Source organism: Quercus lobata, unplaced genomic scaffold (assembly GCF_001633185.2).
Source record: "Quercus lobata isolate SW786 unplaced genomic scaffold, ValleyOak3.0 Primary Assembly Scq3eQI_1902, whole genome shotgun sequence".
Taxonomy (NCBI): Eukaryota; Viridiplantae; Streptophyta; class Magnoliopsida; order Fagales; family Fagaceae; genus Quercus; species Quercus lobata.
This window is the reverse complement of record NW_022154706.1, coordinates 482,106-496,419: the sequence shown is the minus strand read 5'-3', so window position 1 is coordinate 496,419 and position 14,314 is coordinate 482,106. Positions and strand designations below refer to the sequence as shown.

At 35.7% G+C, this 14,314-nt stretch overlaps 1 protein-coding gene across 1 annotated transcript; it reads left to right on the top strand.

Annotated features, from left to right (window-relative positions):
* Positions 1-6,021: 6,021 nt before the first annotated feature.
* LOC115972906 lies at positions 6,022-7,416 on the top strand. Its single transcript, XM_031093134.1, has one exon. The coding sequence runs from the start codon at positions 6,022-6,024 to the stop codon at positions 7,414-7,416; it is 1,395 nt and encodes a 464-aa protein (XP_030948994.1).
* Positions 7,417-14,314: the final 6,898 nt, after the last annotated feature.

Genomic DNA, 14,314 nt, shown 5'->3' with positions numbered 1-14,314 from the left:
AGCCTTCATGCAAATGTAAGCAGTGTGGAAAGGAATATATTGCTGCCGGAGCATATGTTCAGTATAATTTGAAGCGCCATTCGGAGTTATGTCGAAAGAAATTTGAAGTGCCATTGAGCATTCCTATTTCTATTGGGACAGATATAGATATAGGTAATGCATTTTTTATTTATATGTTGGCTGAATGTGTTATAAGTTTATGATTTTTAAAAAATATATATATATATATGTCAAAAAGGTTCTGGATTTCCCATAAAATACAAAAATGTTTACTTTAAATATTAATCATGAAAAGGTGTAGAGAAAAGTTGAAATGGCATTAAAGTTGCTATATGGATAGAGGATTTGAGTTATCAAAATAGAACATATAGAATGTGCACAATCTTGGTGAGAATTTAAATGGAATAAATTCTAAAAAATTATGCATGATGGTATGGTTAACCAATGTAATACAAATTATATTCATGCATATTCAAAATAGAATCGTTTATATATTTTGTTGGTAGACTTGGTACACAGCAGACACTACAAAAAAGTTACCGGTAATTTTTGTTCTTACTACTATGGAAATGACTTATTTGTTTAATTGATTCATTGCTTCAATTGCTTGATTACCCACAGATTTTAAATTTCTGATTTATAATGCATAGATAAGTTTTTAATGTTTCATTAAATTTATTTGATGTAGACCTTGCACAACCACAATTGGAAGAGCTCAGTGAAGATAAAATGAGCATGGATATCAATAACGATGAGCACAAGGAAGACAGCTCTTCAATGGAACCCTCTTCTAATCCAGTCTCTTAATCAGTGATGTGTTCTACTTTTTGATATGGCACTTGGATTTTGCCATGAAGGATAATTTGATATGCCATGTAATCATTTTGGTTTTTTATTATCTTAATCCGTTATGTGTTTTAGTTTTTGATATGGAACTGAAAATGGCATCTAATTTATTACTTGGTTATTTATTATGGAACTTTGACATGGTATTGAATTTTATAGTATGGAGGGTGGAACATTTTGGACTACTAGTTTAATTTTAAAGGAATTGCCAAAGATTTTCTTTTTTTGTTATTTTGATTTTTTTTACTTGATTTATGGTTGAATTCTGAATGTAGATATATGGGCAACATAACAGGTTATTCGAGTTAAGTACACTGGAATTAATTAAACAGGTTGTTCGGGTCATAAACAAACAGGTTGTTAATAGGTTATTTTTATCTATATTGCACTATCAAATGGCAAAAAATAAAAAATAAAAAATAAAAAATAAAAAAAAGGAATAATATATGACAATGTGGGAGTGGAATTCAAACGTGTTAAGTGTATTTTTTTTTTTTAGTATTATGTTTCGAATTTGAAAAAATAGAGAACCGGCCGAGATAGTTTTTATTTATTTATTGTTTTTTCAAAATATATAAACGTGGTAGATAAGTTTTTTTTTTTTATACAATTTGACTTTTTTCATTAGATTGTTTGTTTTCAATTTTTATCAATTTAAGAGTTTAAACCATTTCTTATGAATTAGAGATAAAGATAAGTTTATTAAATTAAGGGTATTTCATAATTTTCATTAGTTGTTTAGCTCTTTCCCTGAACGTCAGGGGCAATCTCAAAAAATAAAATATTATAAAATTTAGTATTTAGTTGTGTTTTTTTCATTTTGTACTCAACTTGAGGTTTTTTTAAGATTATGTATGCTATTATTTAAGGGGTTTCCCTTGTTTGGATTCCCCATTTTTTAGTTCAAAAATGTCCTTAACGTCTATATTTAAATTGTGACTATTGAATGAAGGATAGTCAGGTAAAAATACATGTCGAACTTGTACTAAAACATTGCCTACAAAATAGGATTACTCTCCTGATGGTATTCAAATTACTTTATTCACTTATAAAAAAAAAAATTCATTAAAACAAACACGTTTGTTTGTGAATACATCTGCCATGATAATTGATAAAAAATAAAAAACCAAAAAAGAACACACACATCTGCCGTTGTTGAAAAAATAAATAAAAATCAATTACCTTTATTTAAAAAAAAAAAAAAGAGTAAATGTTAGCACAATTCTTATCTCAATCCAATTATCACAACAATTATCTTTTGAACAATTACCCAAAAAAGAAATCCATAAAAAAAAATAAAAAAACACTTCAAAAATTCATCCACTCTTTTACCTACGTACAAGTTTAAACTCTCCTCATATAAAAAGGAGAAAATAAAATTTAACTCCTCATTATCATGAAATAGTTAGAGTCTACCAGTTACAATATTATTTGACTCTGTCTATCCTTATCCTCACGTCTCATCTGCAAATTCAAATTAAATAAAAAATAAAAAAAAATTATTTGCTACGTTAAGAGACCAAGATGTCTGGTATCAAACCAAAAAAAATAAAAAATTGGTAGAGAAACCTGCAAAGAAGGCCATCGCTGAAAAAAAAAACAAAAAAAGGTGGGTACTCTAATCTGTCCTTCTGTATTCTGTTATTGACATTTTCGTTTTATGTGTTGTGGTTTTCATAGGTTGTGATTTATTTGTTTGTTTCAATTTGGTGGTGAGTAGGTGGAAATTTAATGGCAAGGATTTCATACAATTGTTGGTCTATCCCATTTATATGCCACGCATCCATCTCTCCCTCTCATGTTCTTTTTAAATGTTAAGTTTTTTTGTTTACTTCCTTTTCTTCTTTTATTTTTCTTTTAGATTTTACAATTTCTTATATAATTCTATCAGCAAATTGTGGCATGTTGATTTTGTCTATTGGTTTGGTGTATTTTGTAGAAGATTTGCATGGATAAGGTCTTCTGATATTGGAGCAATGTTTTTACATTCAAATAAGTGAGAATCACAATTCAGGTGGATTGATATTCATGGCTATATATATACCTTATTGTTTGAGTAATTTTTTCCCCCTTTTTCCTTTTTGTTTTAGATTTTAGAATTTCTTATATAATTTTATTAGCAACTTAGCAAATAGTACATTCCTTTTTCGTTACTTTGTTATACTATTTTCAACAAAAAAGAAAATTAATTGAGTTCCTTCATTGGGCACTTAAAGAGGGATTAAAGCTACTAAATACAAGATAGTTGGATTAGACGCTGAGTCAAATGATCAATTCTGTCGAAGTAAGGAATGAAATAGTCTATTTCTTCCCAAGTATCTTTAAATTTATTTGGAAATGTACATTTCTATATGTTAAGGTCGTATAATTGCATATTATGTAATGAAATAGTTTGGCAAATGCCCATACATGTTTCATTGCTAGGTGGTGCGCATTTCTAGATTTTATGTTCCTAGATGGCTCAATGTTATGCTACAAAATCATAACCAACAAGGGACAACCAACCTATTGCTTGTTATATTCGCAACTTCTTCATAACAAGTGTATTTTTTGACCTACGCAAAAAATATATAGAGAAAATACTTATTGGCTATCCAAAGCCAACTACAGTTACCAAAACAACCTAGCCGATCTTAACAACAATACAAGCAATTACAGGCCAACAGGCTAAGACAGATTCCAGATTAATGTTCAAAAGGGAAACGAAAAAGCTATTCAACAACACTTTAGCCCATCTATACTGCAAACTTGAGGCATAGGGGGCATAAAAACACATGTCATTAGTATTACTAGATTCATAAATGCCATAAGCAAGAGCCATAGTTTCGCCTTCATTTTGCGCTTCCTTATCGTGTCGAATCATGAACTTCCTCATCCCCTATAACATGGGCTACCACTTCACTGAGCATGTTAGTACTCAAGGTTGCAATCCTGCTTGCGTGGTCACACTCCTCAATGACAACGTTTACCTGATACCTCAACAATCTGTTCCTAACATCTCAATCACAATAGCTGGTTCCTTCGCTTTGAGAAGCCCCCCCTTGGCTTGATGGCGACATGGTAGGAGATGTTCACGATTGGGAAGCACCATACTACACGTTCCTACCATTACGTTGCATGAACTCTATGTATGTAGATTCTGCTTCCCGTCTATCTTTGTATGACTTGTGTTCGGCGTTCGCGAATCTATGAACTTGTCTACTTGCTTCTACCTAATTGTCGTATATGCCAAGAGCACGACCAACGAAAACAACATAGTATCTACCACCCTAAAAGAGTTTGTACAACAACACTATATGTTAAAACCGTATTAGTTGTGTTGAGGTTAGAACTTACCAAATTTCGAATCTGAGGTATTAGATAAACATGTACCATGTTGCTTTACCAACAGGTGCTAGTGGACTGCAGCAACATTGACATTTCTTATTCAAATATTTGACAAATAGTTGCATAATCAGCATTTGTTTTGTACAGTAGTAAATTATTTAATGACAACTATAAAAAAAGGTGGGCATGTTACCTCTAGAAGCAAAGGAGGCTTCTCTTCTCCATGTTTGAATGTTTTCCTCTGTCAATAGCCCCAAACTGAAAGAGAGGAAGCTGTCATTTAATATAAAGCGTAATATCTACAGTACTCGATTATCCACAAATCAAGTAACACAATAGAACTCGCCTGTATCAATGGCGAGTATAAACAACTGTCCTAACCAACTAGTTAGGTGAAGTAAATAATACTCAGTCTCCTTAGGGACGAGTTGTATTAAACTCCATTTTAGGATCATTATGCGTTCTACTGGCATTTGTATGAGGTTTTAATAGTACTCGGTGTTTATATAATTGAGTTATATATAACTCAATTTGTGCAGGGCCGAGTACTGTGCATGACGTATGAGGTTTTAATAGTACGCCGCTTCTGTATAATCGAGTTATTTATAACTCGATTTCTTCAGAGCCGAGTACTGTGCAAGAATAACATCCCCCCCCACTTGCCCAACTTTCTAGGACCACTGACCAGAACGCTATTGACACTGTCATTCTGAATTCTGGACGTGGGCCGGTCTGAGATTACAACCATTGTGTCACAACTAGTACCAGCTTCAAGTTCAATTAACCAGCTGCACAAAGCACACTAATTGTCTCAAGTTCACTTCTTCTCTATTCTGTCAACATCTCAGTTGATAGGTAAATAATACTTGATAACAGTTTAGAGCAACATGAATTTTTTCAATGTTGTGGGTGTTGAATGGGGTATCTGAACATAATTATGTGGTACAATTTTTGAGAACACAAATTATTTCAATGTTGTGGGTCTTCAATGCTAAGTATCTGAACATAATAATGTGGTACATGTTGCATGCTAGGAATTATCTCCCTTATTTGCAATGCTTTTGGATTCTCATTTGTTGAACAATATCCTACATGAAACCCCTTAATGACATTATGCGTACATTTTTCTTCTCCATTCTGTCAACATCTCACCTGATAGATAAATAATACTTGATAACAATTCAGAGCAACACGAATTTTTTCAATGTTGTGGGTCTTGAATGGGGGCATCTGAACATAATAATGTTGTGGACAATTTTTGAGAACACAAATGATTTGAATGTTGTGGGTCTTCAATAGGGGGTATTTGAACATAATAATGTGATACAATTTTTGAGAACACAAATTATTTGAATGTTGTGGGTCTTCAATGGGAGGTATATGAACATAATAATGGTACATATTGCATGGTAGGAATTATCTCGCTTATTTGCAATGCTTTTGAGTTCTCATTTGTTGAACTATATCCAACATGAAATTCGACCACATTGTGCAAACATTTTCGTCATCGAAATGAAGTCTGATGGAGTAGACGATATAATTATTCAATAGTGTTTTTTAGCATGTTTAGCACAATTTTCTTAGGTTTGTTTACCTACATGAACACCCAAACATAGGGCATGTATAGTTAGCCTATGGTTTCACAATATTACGCAGCATGACAATTATTACTATTTGTGGTTCAGGTCCGTTATGAGTCCACATTACTTCTATGTTTACTACGACGGGGAGGCATATATTAATGATTTGCATGGGCTACCATACCAAGGTCCGAACCAAAAGTAGACGCTTATTGAAGTGAAATGTGGGATACACACGAGAAAACTTAAATGAAAGATAATGTCAACTATGGGGTTAGACAAGGATACCCACGACATCTCCATTGTATTTCAGGCTCCGCAACAACTAGTAGGTACCCAAGTGTTCTACAATTCAATTCCGTTACAATGCGATGATGATGCAAATATAATGTGGGGAGTGATAAAGCGGGTAGGGCAATTCATAGGTTCTGACTTGTATGTAACTATCCACACTGTTGGGTTCAATGTCGACGGGGGTTTGCAATATGCCAGTAGAGTTGGAGAGCAAGAATCAGTTCCTGTAACCGTTGTGTACCCTTCAGTTACACCCGAGACATCTTTGCCCTACGACTCTCAACCATGGAATGGGGTTGCTATGGACAATACTAAAGACGCCGAAGTGTTAGGGTCTATCCATACCCGTGAGGATGAAGGGTATACTCACCAAAATGAAGATATCCAAACCTACTTGGACAAGGCAACTGAAATGGATGACACTCGAGATGTGCATGAGGAGTTCATTGATAACGATGGACCGGTAGGGAATCCAAAATTGTTAGATGAACTACAACCAGAAAACAATCTGAACCCTAACCCCGAATGGTTCACGTCAAACACATGGGATGACATTGATGACCCATCACCTTCCCTAGAAACAGGTCTGCTGAGTTGGCGACCGGGGGACGAACTGAGCAAGGGGATGCTATTCAAGAATAAAGCTGCGGTTCAACACGCGCTAACCATGTTCTCCGTTGGGCTCAATAAAAAATTTAAGTACGTGAAGTCAGACCCCTGGAGACTGGTTGTAACATGTGTACACGATGCATGTCTGTGGTCAGTTCGAGCTATCTACAACAAAAGGCACAAGCTGTGGCTGATCACAACATGTAAGGGTCCCCACACTTGCTCGTCACTCCAAGTGGATCATGATGGAAGGATGATGGATTTGAAGTTCATTGCCATCACACTTAAGTCATATGTATGGGAAGACATTTCAAGAACAGTAGCAACCCTGCGTAGTCTTCTTCATGCGAAACATGACCATTGGGCGTCTCACTATAAGGTTTGGGATGCAAAACAGAAAGTCGTTGCAGCCATCTACGGTGATTTCGATGAGTCATACGCAGAATTGCCTCGGTTCCTGGCAGCGTTAAAAGATGCAGATCCAACCACAGTGACACAGTTGAAGTGCGACCACCGTAGTGTGCCGGGAACTTGCACATTTAACTGTGCCTTTTGGGCTTTTGGTCCGTGTATTGAAGGGTTCAAGTATTGTAGGCCGGTGATAAGCATCGATGCAATGCAACTCTATGGCAAGTACAAGGGAAAGTTGTTGATAGCAATGGCAATGGATGCTAACAACGAGGTTTATCCACTTGCATTTGCCGTTGTTGAGAGTGAAAGCAAGGAGACATGGGGATGGTTCTTGGCATGCCTGAAATGATTTGTTACGGACCGGACAAATCTTTGCATCATCTTTGACCGACATTCGGGGATAAAAGCCTGCTTGGATGACACAAGGATGACTTGGTTGCAGCCTCCCCAGGCCCATCACTGGTATTGCCTCTGCCATGTAGCTAGCAATGTTAACACAAAATGGAAAATTTCGGAGTTGAAGAAATTGGTATGGAGGGTAGCAAGTGTGAATCAAGTTAGAAAGTTTCAAGCCACACTGGATTTAATTCGCAATGTCAAACCAACTACACACAGGTACTAGGAAAATGAAAACAAAGAAAAGTGGACACTTGCACACGACAGAGGGCGTTGATACGGAGCAATGACAACCAACCTATCAGAGTGTTTTAATGGAGTACTGAAAGGTGCACGCAGCTTGCCAATCACGGCAATGGTGAGGTACACCTTTTTCAAAGTGAACTCCTACTTTGATGATCATCGTAATCTCACTCTAGAGCAATTGGAAGCGGGTCAAGAATGGTGCAAGTATACCATGAACAAGTTAGAAAAAAATCAAGCGAAGGCAAAGGACCATATGGTGACACGGATGTGCACACAAGTGCAGTTATATCAGGTTGACACACTGGGTAATCCTCTAAGTAATGGGGGCAGACAACACATGCACAGGGTTGATCTTCGGTGTATGACATGCACATGTGGGAAATGGGAAGCATACAAGATGCCGTGTTCACACGTAATAGCAATTTGTGCTAAGTATAAGCACGATGCGCAGCAGTTTATTGATCCTTGCTATAGCGTGACTCATAGGTACCATAGCTACAAACCGGTATTCCAACCGTTGAAAGACAGATTAGCATGGTCGGATCCGGAAAAAACTAGAGTAGTGATGCCCAATCTGCAACTGATCCGGAACAAAGGTCGGCCAAAGTCCACACAAATCCACAATGAGATGGACGAGAATGATAGGGAGTTGTCGACCTCCCTATGGATCGAGAATGGACCCAAGTCAAGATGTGGGTTGTGTCACCAAGAGGGGCACAACCATAGAACATGTCCTACTCAAAATGCGGATGTGAACGAGCGGTGGAGCTGCATCATAGGTAAAGGTCATATATCTCTTACAACTTTTGTCATATAAATTGTTACGTCACTATTAAGAACTCAGTAGTAGTGTCTTTGTTCTCTATTGCCATCGTAAGTATTTGGACTAGTCATGAAACAAACATTGGTGTTCATGCATGAATAGGCAAATGAGGTTGTTCAATTGTTTTGTTACACTATTCGTCGTAAGTCATGAAAATTTTTCTTGTTGTGGCTATGTTGCGTGTTAATAACTTATATAAGTCCAGTGTACATAACATTTTTAAACTATTTACGGTAGGTACGACAGCCAAGGTGGATGGGTGATAACAGACATACGTTGCGCAGCTAGGATGATCCCTACCTCTTTAATTGGAAGCAACCGAATGACACCAGTTGAACGGGCCCATGATGAGAAGACAAATTATATTGGTCATTTTTTGCTTAGAAGTTGATACTAAAGTTTTGTACTTATGTAGTCATGCACTTTGTTAGTGGCATTAATGTTATGTACTGGATGGGGGTTTCACTAAGCCGGTCAAGCAAACAATTCAGTTACATGTAAATTTCTATTATTGCAGTGGGGTTTCACTAAGCTGTTTAGTATGATTTCCAACTTCAAGTGTGTTGCATGCAATACACTTGTTGCTTCATGAACATTGTAATAAATAGAACATAGCTGGTGTATAAAACTGAGCTGCAGCTGACAACAGGAAAAAACATGCAGGCCGAGTTGTAATATGTAGTGGAAGGTTTTTCCACCAAAACTTGATGTTGCTGACATCGAGTAACATTAATAACTCGGTACTGGCAACATAGAGTACTATGTAGTCGTTTCTAAATCACCAGAACAAGATAGTACTCAATCTCCAATAAAGCAAGTTTTCCATGTAACTCAATGTCAATACAATCGAGTATTTCTGAAGAATAACTAACCAGTCGAACTGGCTGCGACCCATCGAAAATGCATAAGTCCAACAAAACTTGTCTGTAAGAATCGATTGTTATTCGATTGCTACGCGACCAATCGAGGAATTCATGAGTCCAGCCATGGTTGTCTGAAAAAACCAATTGTTATCCGATTGGTCATATTATGAAACCCGGTTTTACAGGTAGCGATTTACATTAAGTAACTCGATAATCTACTTATCGAGTAGTAATTGGTTTTTGAATTAATATAACCAGCAAGTACTCGCTCTTCGAGAAAGCGAGTAACAATCAAGTACTCGCTCTCCGAGAAAGTGAGTATTGAAGATGGATTAGTTAAATCTGTGCTGCGACCCATCGAAATGCATAAGTCCAGGCAAAGTTGTCTATAAAAATCGATTCTTACTTGATTGGTGCACAATCGGTCCAAATTATGGAACTCGGTTTTATATTTAGTGAGTAATATAGTACTCGATAATGGAAGGATCAAGTTTTATGGTTCCTTATTTGCACAGTTCAGAGTTAACTGTTGTTTCATATATAAAAAAAAAAAATAAAAAAAAAAAATAAATAAAAAAACATAACTGTTGTTGGATTGCTGCATTGGACTCCCCACGGTAGCAGTAGTCGATTGCTCTTGATTCCTTAGGCTCGAAAGCGACTTCCTGGGTTCCAAACATCGATCCTCAACTGTAGTAAGACTCTTTTACCCTTGCTTCCCATTCAAATTAATTTCAAATCCTACATTAATCTCCCTGTGAAAGCTGAAATTTCGAACTATACAAGTGTGGGGATTTTCATGATTTTGGGTGTTGTGGTCTGAAATGGCTCATGGGTTTTTACATATGCATGTTGTTCATACGATTTGTAGCCTTTAATTACATAAACATAGCTGATTTCTACAAGCCCATTCAATTTAGGGTTCATGTGTTAATATGGAATTTGGGGATTTTCATGGGTGTGGGTGTTTTGACGTGAAATATGTAATGGGTTTTTTGTATGGATGTTGTACACACGTTTTCTACCCTTTAATTGCAAAGAACGCATGATTTGTGAGAAATGAAAAATTAGAGTTCATGTCTTCATATTGGGAATTTGGGGATTTTGATGAATTGCTTCATTAGATTTGAACTGGTTCATGGGTTGCTATGTATGCATGTTGGCGACATGTTCTCTATTGTTTATATTCAAAATTTTCACATCTTGGTATGCATGTTGGTTCATTCGCCAATCTTGTTCTTCGTAAAATTTGGGGTTTTGTTGAATTGGGTATAATTGCCTGAAATTGACCACCATGGTAAGTTTGATGGATGGTAGTGACTGGTTTTACACCCGCTGCACAATGTACACTGTGGGTTTGCATGTTTTTCAAATAAGTTGACTGTATGGGTCAATGTTCATGTACATACAGAAAATTTTTCATTTCAATGCATTCATTCATTGACACTTATTGTGCATCAATCTCATGCAGGCTTTTTTGTCATGCATATGTACATTGTGTTTATGTGTCTGTAACGCAGTTCTAAATATTGGTTTTTTGTTTTGCTTTCATTCCCACTTGTATATCCTAGTTATGGCTCTTAAGAAGTCTAAAACCATTAAAACCAAAGCCAAAAGAGTGTCTGCCTCCTCATCTAAGCCTGCAATTGTGTTTGATCAAACAACGTTCGAAATGATTACAAACGAGCAAAGGTTTGAAAATGTAATTCAGTATAGGAAAATTTGGCCAGAACAACAAATCAATCTAGATGAATTACCACTTGCTGTCCATAGGAATCTACAGTGTAGGAACTGGTTGTCTCTATGTAAAGATTTACGACCCTCTCCAGTTGCACTGATTAGAGAGTTCTATTCCAATCTCCAAATTTGTTCTGATGATAATTTGGGTACTTGGATTCGAGGTCAAAGTTTTGTCATAACTAAGAATGATATATCCATTGCTCTTAATGTACCTCATTTTAGAACACCTACTTATCCATACTCGGAGCATCCTCCTATATCTATTGTTATGACTCTTCTTTGTGGAAGATCAATGACATTGGGATCTGACCCAAGAATTAACTCGAGTGACTTAACCGAGCTTAATTATATTTTATTTAGGATAGCTTGTCACAAGATCTTCCCCATCTCCCATGTCTATACTATTCCTATAGAGAGGTGTTTCTTTTTGTATGCCCTCGTCACTGATGCCTCCATTTGTTTTCCTTCCCTTTTCTATCAAACGCTTGTTGGGGCACATAGGAGTAAGAGTAAGAAGCATGGTTTATTCTTCCCAGTTTTCATCTATAGGGTTCTACGCTATGTAGGGTTAGAAAACTTTCCTTCCCTAGAGTTGATCCACATCATAGCCCCTATCAAACAGTGGACTACACAAAAGAGGAATGTTGGACCGAGTGTTGGGTCATCGAAAAGGCCACGAGTACAGTCCACCACTAGAGATGATCATGCTAAGTAAAGTCCTATTGATCCTATAGGTACCGTTGCTAACATTGGTGATGATGGGGTACATGCTCACAGCACAGCTGCAGACCCCACCGTTCCTCCTCCCCTATCTCTTTGTGCTATGATGGAGACCTTTATGACGACTCAAGCAGCTCATGGACAACTTTTAGATGGGCTTATTGCTGAGGTTGCTGCGTTGAGAGCGGATTTTTCAGAGTACAGCAGTGCTTTTCCACCTCCGCCACCCTCTAACTCTTGATGATTGCCTTTGGCAATACATAACAGACAGGGGAAGTAGGGATTGTAGCGTAGGAGCTTTAGGGTTAATTTGTAGCTTCCATAGATTATATGAAAGTTTTTTAATGTGATTCTCAAGTATTTGTATATTATTATATGCACTCTTCAAGGTCCACAAACATGGTTTTAATTTTATGATAATATGACCATATTAACAATGTGTGATGACTTTTATATTGAATGATCCTTTTCTTTCTTTTTTTCCTTCAACTGGAATGTTGATAAGGTAACCTCACTGATAACATATGCATATTTGAAGAAAAACTACAATCATTGAAATGATAACCTCATTATATGCATTATCGATTAGTTATGCAATGGCTACACCAAAAAAATAAAAACAGATCATAAAAGTAGATTAAACACATACTAGCCTCTGAGCACGCACGTGCACAGAGGTTGTTCTAATGTTGTGGATAAGGATTAATTTAAAGCATTGATTATATTTTGGGATTACTACATTTTCCAAACAAGAAAAAAAGTACGGCGTTGTGATTCACCGCACATAATACCCATCACACCCATACGTTTTTTTTATTTGTTTTAATTTTTTTTTTTTTTTTTGTGATTGAAAAATGTAGTAATCCGAAATTACAATAAATGCTGTAAATTAATCCTTACCCAAAAAATTGAAGAGACTCTGAGCACGTGCGTGCTGAAAGCCTAGTTTATAGTTGTATTTGATAGATTAAATTTGTCGTACTCATACACGTTTATACTTTTGGATGAAAGTTATATAGATTTATTTTAATAATTAATACCTACGTTTCCTATTTCTGGTCACTGATTTGTTTTGTGTTTCCACTTCTCCATCCATATCCTTATAATTAGGGAAATTTAAAAGATTAAGGTGGGGAATTCGTGTGACCCTATCCTTATTTAAAAGTTTATCAAAATAAGAAAAACTACACATTTTAAAAAATCCCACTTACTACACATCCATAACAAAAGTGAAAAAGAGTTGAAATTCGAAATATATTTATTTCACCGGTGAAGGAATCAATAATGGTTAGCCACTTACTACACCCCCATAACAAAACTTAAAAAGAGATTAGATTTCAAAGATATCAATTACCCTTAAAACTGAGAAAATGCACGTAACATTGTTCATGGAGCAGTAAAGTAATAGTTGATAAAAGAGGAAATGTAAATTGAATTTCACATAGAATTATACAAATGATAAATATAATTTATGTTACAAAAGAAATATGTTTACAAAAATTTCTTAGATAACAACCACTTCAAGTGAGGGTTAAATTGGGTAACATTATCTAGTAGCTCAAATATATAATATAATAATACCCTCTAAAATAAAGTGGCATAAATTACATTTAAAAAAAAAAAAAAACCGTAAATTACATGGAAAACTTGTTTACATAATACCCTCTAAATAAGAGTAGTGTAAATTACTTTAGGGAAAAAGTAGCGTAAATTACCACTTCAAGCAGCCTAATTCCCTTAAAACCCAACACCAAATTGGCCAATGATGAACACATTCACTCCAGCCTGCAATGCCTCCATAAATTCCTTTAGATCCGGTCATAGAGTGTCCTTTTTTTCATTTTTTTTATTCCTATTTAAATAAAATCCATTTTCAAATAAATTATCTATAATTAAAAATTTTCTAGAAAGTCTTTTATGGTGAATGTTTTAGAATATATACTAATATTAACTCTCCTTGAGCAATTTGATATTAAAATAGATGGAGTTAAACTGAAAAAGTTTTCGTCCATGGAAATAGGAAAATCAAAATCTTTTTCTTTCATGGGACAGATAATTGTTTTTGCAGATAATTGGAGAATAACAAAATAAAAATAAGTTTCCCCACAAGCAGTTTTCCAAATTGTGTCACTTTGAAAGGTTTTTTGGTCTTACTTGTGAGGTGATATTTCCCCCAAAAACAGTTGCAACCCGAAATACTACAATCACAATGATTTAGACATCATGCATTGAAAACGTATATGAGAGACTCGAAAAACAGTAATTCAGAAAACAGTGAGCACAACTAAATCTATCAATAAATCTATCAATGAAGAGATGTGGCATGAGAAGGAGACTAGTTAAAAGAAAAGGGTACAGAACCAACAATGGGCACAACAACACTAACTAGTCGCTAACCCGTGCGATGCACGGGAAAACTATTGGAAAATAATAAAGCATGCATATATTAAAAGACAATG